This window comes from Sander vitreus, chromosome 10, assembly GCF_031162955.1.
Source record: "Sander vitreus isolate 19-12246 chromosome 10, sanVit1, whole genome shotgun sequence".
Classification (NCBI taxonomy): domain Eukaryota; kingdom Metazoa; phylum Chordata; class Actinopteri; order Perciformes; family Percidae; genus Sander; species Sander vitreus.
Window position 1 is genome coordinate 10,711,181 of NC_135864.1, and position 9,958 is coordinate 10,721,138.

At 41.9% G+C, this 9,958-nt stretch overlaps 1 protein-coding gene across 5 annotated transcripts in view; it reads left to right on the forward strand.

Moving 5' to 3' along the window:
- rab28 (RAB28, member RAS oncogene family) overlaps positions 1-9,639 on the forward strand; it is a 29,066-nt gene extending 19,427 nt beyond the window's left edge. For 4 of the 5 annotated variants that reach the window (XM_078260199.1, XM_078260202.1, XM_078260200.1 and 1 more), the window contains 4 exons: positions 4,935-5,038; positions 5,142-5,219; positions 7,767-7,875; positions 8,919-9,005. In XM_078260199.1, the coding sequence (XP_078116325.1) occupies positions 4,935-5,038; positions 5,142-5,219; positions 7,767-7,862 (278 nt within the window). In that variant the 3' untranslated portion in view covers positions 7,863-7,875; positions 8,919-9,005. Of the gene's footprint in view, positions 1-4,934; positions 5,039-5,141; positions 5,220-7,766; positions 7,876-8,918 lie in introns of all 5 variants that reach the window. The other variant, XM_078260204.1, reaches the window with a different exon arrangement.
- Positions 9,640-9,958: the final 319 nt, after the last annotated feature.

Genomic DNA, 9,958 nt, shown 5'->3' on the forward strand with positions numbered 1-9,958 from the left:
ACACACACACACACACACACACACCACTGTCAGCCCACATACTCCCCACTGCACCAGCTGCTGTTTAGTTTAAAACAAGGCTGCCGGCAATTAACTGTTATGTCAAGCTTATTCTATGGCTGTTGCTCGTTGGGTAAACTGCTCCAATTGGTCCCCAGCAGCTGACTCGGTAGAACAGTAAGTAGGTGTCTCTGTTATCACAGCATGGTTTTAAAAAGCCCACTGAGGATCACACAGTGCAGTGTAGGATTTTGAGCTGGTTAGCCAACGCAGAGCTATTAGCTTATTGTTTTGCCTTGGCATCATGTGTTGGTGAAGTTTAAAGGAAAAATCCATCCTTGAATTCTGACATGGTCCACATTTGGCCTGTTACTGTATCAATAAGAATAACAATACGTGTGAGTGTCGGCAAATGCAAAGTACGTTGCCAGTAACCTTTTTGTTCTGGTGTAAATTTCCCCCTTTAAAGCAAGAGCGTGTGTCAGCAGCATTATTCGGTAATTTGGGACTTTAAGCAGCGACGGTTGAATGGACGGCTACGGTGTTTGATAAACAATCCAATGGGTTCTTGGCATTATAGCCCAACTGTCTACTATTGGAGAATAACTGGTTTGCCAGACCCACTACTACGGCAACCCGTTAGAATGTTTCTGGTACACCGTAGCCATCCCTTCAACCATCGCTGCTTAAAGTCCCTATTATTTCTTATGGCCACTGTGGCAGTTGTTTAGCAAAGGTTATGAAACAGCTCTGTTACTTTATCTCACCTGCCTAAAGACGCTTACACATGCTACGCGATTTGCTCTCTGCGCACCGCTAGGTAGGGTGCAGAGCAAAGCGCAAATCCGAGCGGTGCGCAACGCCAGGGGTAGCGCAGTGCATAGTTGGGCGGCACCACTTTCCCCATAGGAAATCAATGGAACGGCTGGCGCAAAGCGGTTTTGCCGCCTATCATGTGTAGGCGACTTAAGTGACAATTACGGGATAAAAGAGTCATAAAGTCAGAAAACGGAATCAAAGCAATATCTAGCTAACGTTTGCTAGCGTTTGTCTGGTTATACCAGACCCGCTGTAGCACCGACCATCACTGAGCAAGGTTTAAAAGGTCCCATGGCATGAAAATTTCACTTTATGAGGTTTTTTAACATTAATATGCGTTCCCCCAGCCTGCCTATGGTCCCCCAGTGGCTAGAGATGGTGATAGGTGTAAACCGAGCCCTGGGTATCTTGCTCTGCCTTTGAGAAAATGAAAGCTCAGATGGGCCGATCTGGAATCTTGCTCCTTATGAGGTCATAAGGAGCAAGGTTACCTCCCCTTTCTCTGCTTTGCACGCCCAGAGAATTTGGCCCACCCATGAGAAAGAGACATCATGGCTTTCAAACGAGCAAAGTGGCAGTTGGTCAAGGCCACACCCCCACTCTCCACCTTGCCCCCCCCCTCTCTCCTCCTCAATAGCTACAGACACAGAAATGGCACATCCCAAGGAATGCTCATTGTGGGACTGGCTCTAGTGGCTGTAATTCTGCACCAAGGCGAATTTTGGGAAAGAGACTAAAGGTACAGTATTAGGGGCCCACTAAGGCCTATATAAAAGCATCCAAAGAGCACCATGTCATGGGACCTTTAAGAGAAAGAATGTGTTATCTCTTCTTTCAATTGAGTATGTTCACATGCACATTAGTATCCCAGTTTTGATCTTATTTTGGATATGATGTTTACATGGAACATGAGCAACAACAGTACCCGGGGTTCTGATCGTGTATGCAGGTGTGTCTTGATTCCTCAACATCTCAGCCACTCATTTCTTTACCAACAGAGAATGTTCAGAAACCTGGATAAACCTTGTTACGGCCTTATCCAGGTTTCTGGAACCAGGATGTAAATACACTCATAGACTCACTTTAGTCACTCAGTATCACCAATGATGATAATGTGAATTTATTGTTTGTGGTTTTACAGTTATTTAATATCAGTCATTGGCAGTTGGTGCATCATCTTTTTTAGGGAAGGTGATATAGCAAACATATTGGTTTAAAAGCATGCTCTGGGCAGATCCATCTAACCAATATCCAACCTCCTTACTCATTTCAAGTTTTTAGTGACTCCAAGTCTGTCTGGTTTCAGGATAATCAGGTCTGCCAGTAAGCAGATTCTTTCCATGAAGGAGCTAAGCTGACATCCCTGCAGACACTAGCTTGTGGAGAGGAACATCCATATTTTCTTTTCATTTGGTTGTGTTCCCATATATGTAAGAGGTCACCACAATAACAACCCGGTTATTAACGGTAAAAGCCTAATTTATCCATCAGATATTAATCTCTAACTGTTGTCCTGTGATTCACCGCAATGACAGGCAGATCTTTTAAATAAACACTGATGGTGACCAGAGCGAGGGAGGGCCATCGCTCTTGACGAGTGATGATCCCATCCACTATCTCTGTGCGCTCTGAGGCCTAAACAGTTTATTTCGTGTTTGGAGTCACTTCCTAGGGGTTGTTAAGCTGATGTACAGTTTGACAGAAACAGAGGGAAACCAGATCATCGGAGAAAGATTGTTTTGACCTGATAAGTAGAAATGGGAACATTAGGGAGAAAAATGGAGCAAAACACTAAAACTGTGGGATTAGTCTTGTATTCATTTTACACAGACAGTTGCCAAATGCTGTTGTGTGAGAATATGGGCCCAACAGTATTAGTTTGTGACTGAAAATAGAATGTAGTTGTTCACAAATCATGAACTGTCACATTGTATGATCTAAAGGTTTTCCCAGTTGTCATGGGAATAAAGATTCTTTTTTTTTTTTTGGAAGAAAATGAATACAATTCTATGACAACTGGCTAAAACTTAATGTGCTATTGTCTACCCGTCCAGGGACTAAATCTGCAGCCGCTACACATCAACTGACACTTCATTTCATTTTTACTCTTCAACTGACAGTTCAAATACTTCAAGTGATTTTTCAACGGCCGTCACTGCTTACATAACAACTGACAATTATTTAAACAGCTCACACTTAATCTACCTCTGGTGCAACTTTAACTGAAATTGACTGAATTAACTGAAACTGAAAGGCTGTAGTCGTTTACACTTCAATTGACAATTTCAATTTCATGCTTTCAGTGCTTAAACTTGAAACTAAAACTTCAAATGCCTTTTAGTGATTCCACTTCAACGTACGCCTTAGACTCTTTCAGTTCTTCAACTGACTCTTCTACTGCTTTAAGTGTTTCAACCTAACTGCAACTGCCATACAACATCTCACATGCAAACAGTTGACATTACCGCTATTAATTTGTTTACAGAGATTGCACCTGCAATTTGCAGCATAAGCAAAATTAAGCTTTTCCTAAACCTCCCTGTGGCCTAGTTCTACATTTCCCCTCCCCATGATGCACATATCCCACAGGCAGAAAACCTCACTCACTTGTACACCTTTTTGACTTACAGTAACGTGCCTTCCTTGGCTCCTGAGCCACTATGTTAACGTTGGCTAATCTGATTGTGACACATGATTGATAACGTTTCCCAAGTGTGCAGGATCCAAAGGATTAGTAGTGTTTACTTCTAGTAGCATGCTGGGTACCTCTGCTGTTAATGACTGGAATTAATAACCTGCTGACGCCTATGAGACAGCTATGTTTATGTACAGGCCGAGACATGACAGTCTGCCCTGGACACTGAGTAGTTGTAAAAGTGTCTGCCCTTGTCCAGAAAGGTTTGTGTTTATATGTCACTTATGATGATGGTAATATTTGTTTTTAGTCTAAAATGATTCTATTACATGTATTTTGTATGTCGATGTGGATTGGCCTTTACGTTTTTTGGGTCATATGACTTACTGAGATATTATTAATACAGGATTAGTGCACTGTTTACATTTCTTCCTCGCTATGTATCTGTCTCTCTCTTTCTCTGCTTCTAGCTTTATCCCCCCTCCCTCCCTCCCACACCCACATCCACACCCACCCACCCACACCCACACACACACTAAGGGGCATGAGAACAGAGTAAATCCTTGACAACTTCAATGAAACCTTACACAAAGAGTAAAACTCGGGGGGACGAGAGAAATGCAACACCGTACAGTAGCCTGACCTCCTCCAGCTACCATAGACATGTATGCACCAGATACCGGGCGTGGCTGCCTTTCCGCACAAAGCCAGAAATAAAGAGCGAAGCTATTGCTTTCAGCAGCAAGACCCCCAGGTGACCTTCCTCATCGACCCCAGCATAAACCCAAAGTGAAGAAGGAGAGAAGCAAAGCGCATGGTATCACTGCACAGGAGTCAAATGCACATCACAATAGCTAAAAAAGAAGGCACTGTCATTGTGTGCTCACAGTAAATCAGCATGAAGGTGACAGTCCCAGTTCTTGAGCCTGTGTGCCCACCTGAAAGGCCGGCACACTCATAAGTCAAACTGTTTTCTCCAGCTACGCTCTCACTGTGAGTGTAGCCTGAAGACTTGGGTCATCCACGTATTGTTTCTTAAGCATTTCTCCACAGCTGGGCTGGTTTGTCTGTTTCGGGTCAAACAGAGGTTCATGGCTTCGGGGTCCAACTGTACTAGGCTTACACTAAGGAATGTGTCACATCAAGCTTCAGTACCAGCTGGGATTGGACGCTAGGGGCTACTGAATTGACCATTTCCACTCTCAAACCCCCTGAAATGACTCCCTCCATAAATTAAAAAATAAAACTAGCAGCTGGGCTTGAAAGCAACATAACAATTGAATTATGCTTTGTTTTCACGTGCCTGTTCTTTTACGCTAGGCAGATCCTCTCCCATCTTAACTCAAGTGTAAACAGTTATCTTTACTGTTTATTTTCAGATTTGTGACAGTTAACCCTGCGAGAGTGCTGTATAACCACTATATAAATCTTTCTATCTTTTGTAAGTTTTCTCACACATTACGCTGTGTTTCATCCACAGTCGACATGGAGCACATGAGGACAGTGAAGGCGGACAAACACCAGCGTTTCTGCCAAGAGAACAGCCTCATCAGTCAGTTTGTATCGGCCAAGACGGGGGACTCGGTTAGCACCAGCTGATTCAATAAGTCACAATAAAAATGTGGAGTACAGGGTGACTTTTATAACATTTAACTTGTCCTATTTGTCATGTTATCTCTTTCTCCAGGTGTACCTTTGTTTCCAGAGAGTGGCAGCTGAGATTCTTGGTGTAAAGCTAAACAAAGCAGAAATCGAGCAGTCCCAGGTGAGCCATCAAGGTTTTTCTCTCAAATCTCACCAAAAGTTCTATGCAGCTGCCTCTTAAGCCACATTTTAAATGGCTTAATGGATAGAAAGTGTACACTTTTTTTTCTCTGCTTTGCACTTAACCAGTCACTGTTTAGAGATCAATTTGTTGTTAAATGTATAATTGATTGGCAAAAGAGTGAAAGTAGCTAGTGATTTTTGTTTGGGTTCCTCTCTCCTAACATTACGTGTAATGTTATGCCTGAACTTAAGGGAGGTCACAGGGAGTGTGTTAGGTCAATGGAGGTTACCACACACTGTAAAGGACCTTTTGTTGTGTAAACACAAGTTTGTTACGTCTGCCTCCTGTGATGGTCTACCTGCCACTGACACTGGCCATCTGTAAATAGACCCACATTGACCACATTAATGCGTGAAGTCAAGGTTAAAGGTTAAAGGTAGGCCATTGTAGGGGTGAGGAGGTTAGGATTGGCTGTCTGATTTATTTGGTTTATCTCCCACTGTTTTGGGCTAAAACAGTGTCTCAGCTTGCCAGCCAGACCAAGGTGCCCAATGATGGCAGTTGTAGGATTTACAAGGTCACCTCCCCCAGAAGCATTAATCCTAGGTCTGATATGACCAGTTGGAGCCACACTGGCTGGGTAGTAGGTGATGAGCCTGTGGGCTACAGAGAGGTCAGGACCCCCAGAGAAGGGAGAGCATGTAAGGGAAGAACTGCACAAATTCTCAAGGCTCTCTCCCATCACCAACACGGCTGCTGACTAACTGAAAATGACCATTGACTAATGGAACTGTCCATCTACGTTCTTCCTCCTCCAGTCCCTTGATAGCTCTGTCAATAAAGCAAAGTGCTTTAATCCAGGTTAATCAAGCAGGGTGAGTGGCTGGACCCAATTTGCTCATCATGAAAAAAGCTAGTTGATAGACACGTGATATTGCATCTGTTTGTTCCGTAAAGTAAAACATTTTTTTGCTGTTTTTTTAAGTAGTGTTTCTTAGAGTCAAACGTGTGTGTGTGTATATATTTTATATATATATATATATATATAAAAAATAAACGTCTGATGCATGGCCATAGCTCTATTCATCATATAATTACAGTTTTGTGCTTCAGTCAAAGTGTCTAATGGAGTCATGGCCGGCAGTATTTCCTTTTTCATGATTGTGTGAGAGACTTAATTGCTTTCTTATAATATATTTTTGTCAACAGTAGTTCTACAACAAAAACAAGATATTTCCAGAAATCTCGAAAGCATAAGGGCAGGGCAATCCAGAAAGGCTTAAATCAGTTAGAATATTTTGTTTTGCAAACTCTGAGGATATGCTGAATTCTATTTTTACAACGTCAGAAAATAGTGCTACATTTCTGTTTATTGACTAAGACTAATTGTTTCAGTTCCAGTTTGGTCTTTTTCCATCTAGAAACCCCCCACACTGTATACAAATTCTTAAACCGATAATATATAATGTTGGAGATGTGAAGAAATGAGTGAGTTAGTGGCGTGGATATAGAGATGAGGCTTTGAGCAGGTCAAGGCTCTGGGTCTAGCCATGGGGCCGGCGAAGCCTCATTATCAGCTGTCAGCTTCAGAGAGTTGAACATGAGGGTCACAACCCCTGACAGTATTATATCTGCCTGGCAGCCCTCTCCGTCATAGTCCTCTGTCTGTTGGATCAGATAGCGAGGCCACGGATCACTCAGTGACTCCGACACCATACTTCGGCAGCTCGTTATTCAGACAGCCAACCAGGGCCTGCTGTTCAGCCATTTGGTCTGTTCTTCACTGGTTTTGCAGCAAAGAGTCCAGCAGCCGGTTGCACCAATAAAATTAAATGTAGGTTAATTTGAACTTGAAGGCCCAAGCTTATGTATTCCTAAAATTCAGCTGCCACGTAAACTGTAGCTTCAAAATGCTCTACTCAGTGTAAAGATTTCCATAAAATGGTTAGAGACAACGCAAATGCCAACAATTTTGACTATCTTATAATCTTTTAAAATATATATCAAGCAAAAATACCAAACATTTGTCAAAAGGGAGTTTTGCCGATTTCTCTTGATATGATAAATTGATTATCTTTGGTTTTGGACTGTTGGTCGGCCATCGCAAAACCACCACATTGGGCTATAGGATTTTTCTTCAATTTATCGACAAAATGATTAATTAAAAAAAATAAACTGATAAAAATTAAAATAATTAGTTCCAGCCCCGTTTGAACTTTATTCCTTTTTTTCCCCTCAAGTTCATTATATTTTTGCGTAATAGTTAAATTTTTTACAAGTCAGTTATTCTGGGCTAAAGATGGATTTTTTACAACATACATGGTTTCTGTTTCGATACACATTGATGTCATGCTGTCATCACTTTTTCATACATTTTCTTTTGTAAATTTCTCTCCCTTTGACCCTCTCCTCATCCTCTATTTATTGTCCTCACCCTGCTTGGCTTTGGTCTCCATTCTTCTTACTCTTATCATCCTCTCCCATGTCTTTGTCCTTTTGTTTTCCTCCATCTCTCCACTGCTCTGACGTGTTGAACCTGCTCAGAGGATTGTGAAGGCTGAGCTGGTGGACTACCCACAGGATGAAGGTCCAATTAGACAAGAGAACAACCACCAAAGCAAAATATGCTCTGTTCAATAGTTCAAAGTTCAAAGTATGTCTCCACACATATATTTCAGTAGATTTGTCATAGATCCTAGTTGTAGTAAATATTGCAGTCATGGTGGCTACATTACGTGCCTGTGGTTCAGATTAGAGCGCTAGAAAAAGTAGAGAAACCCATCAGACTAATAGAACCTAATCACACCTCCTTTGTCATGTTGTGTTATCATAACCTTGTGTGTTTGCTAAACTATCTTAGGAATCTAAATGATGTGTGTTTCTCTGAGTTGTCTGAGAGTAATGTAGTGAGAAAAACCTTCACAATGATAACAGAGATGCCTCCTAGGGGCAGGACACAAATATTCTGACCAGTGTCTTAAATCACTGCATGGATTATGAGCCCTGTAAAAAGAAATGTGAAACGTTTTGGGAGGTATGTTTATTTGCTTTATTGCCCTAAGTCGGAGAGCAAAAGATAGATGTCACTTTCATGTCTGTGCACACTGGTATGAAGCTACAGCCAGCAGCCTAGTCGCTTAGCATAAAGACTTCCTGGAGTATTCGCTGATCCGCCGGCACATAACCCCCTGTGAAACTGCAACTTGTTGTTTAACCAAGTTTTTGTACGGATTTAACAAGTTAATCAGTGATCTTTTGGGGTGATGTTAGGAGGATTGTGGTACTTTTTGACAGCGAGGCGTTTCCAGTATTTGTGCTAAGCCAAATGGCTGCTGGCTGTAGCTTAGACATGAGTGGTATCGATCTTCTCGTCTAACTCTCAGCCAAAAAGCGAAGAACTGAATTTCCCAAGATGTCTTTGTCTACTCCCAAACTATTGCTTTAATAATACATTTTCTTCAGATTATTTCACTGTAATGAACAGTGAATCTGATTTATAGAATATTTTTTTCACTCTCTAGAACGCTTTGTAAAGCTGTAGAACGTGGTGGACTTCATTTTATCTGTCGCCTGGGGAGAGGTTACTAGAGCACTTCTTCTAAATTAAGCAATTAACTTCTTTAAGATTTAACGTGATGATTTGACTTTTGTTTGTGTTAATTCTACGTGTGTTTATCTGTCTTTGCATCTTTTCAGCGTGTGGTAAAGGCAGACATCGTGAACTACAGTCAGGACACAGTGGCCAGGACAGTCAACCCCCCTCGCAGCTCTATGTGTGTGGTGCAGTGACACACACACACACACACACACACACACACACACAAACACACACACAAACACAAACACAAACACACACACAATGTAAAATTGCCTTCAGTCAGTATTCCTCTCTCTTCAGGATTCGTGGGGTGACTGGATGAAATGTGTTCAGTGTGTGTTCTCTCTATTCCTGTGTGTCAGTTGTACGGGTGAGATGAAGAACAGACTGTGTGGTTTTGAGGCCTTGGCCTGTAGTTCGGATATTTAGCAGGAACGATTTCTTGGGTGGTTTACCAAAAAAAAAAACGGGACCTTCGTTTTTTCAAGTTTACACGCAGCTATCATTTTATGTCTGTGATTCACCTTAAATACATATAAAAACAAAACTCTTTAAGCTATTACTTGATTTATGTGTTAGTACAGTATGAAGCTGGTTGTTTAAAGGGGAAAGGATTTGTTGTAACAGTTAAACAGGGAGGTGAAACCAAATGCTCTTTCATGTCTGTGGTGCTCCTCAGTTGAACAGAAAGGAAATAGGCGTTAAAGGAGAACTCCGGGCAATTTTTACGTTAATCTTGATCGCTATAAGTATGCGAGTCGATAGCAAAAAAAACCCGAGCCGAATCAGTGCTAGCAACATGGAGCTGCTGCAGCTAATGCCGAGAGCTCCCACTTAGCTAAAACGACAGTTTTGGGGGCATATCATAAAGAGTGCTTTTGTGCCTCTTAACAGACACACAATGCAATTAAAATGTCTGTGCAACATGAACAGGGCCCTTACATGACAACAAGATGCGTTTTCAACTGAACACACTCACTCATCCCAGACGCAGCTAGCAGCTAACAGGGTAGTTGAATTTAAACAATGTCTGAGTTGAAAACGCATCTTGTTGTCATGTAAGGGCCCTGTTCATGTTGCACAGACATATTAATTGCATTGTGTGTCTGTTAAGAGGCACAAAAGCACTCTTTATGAT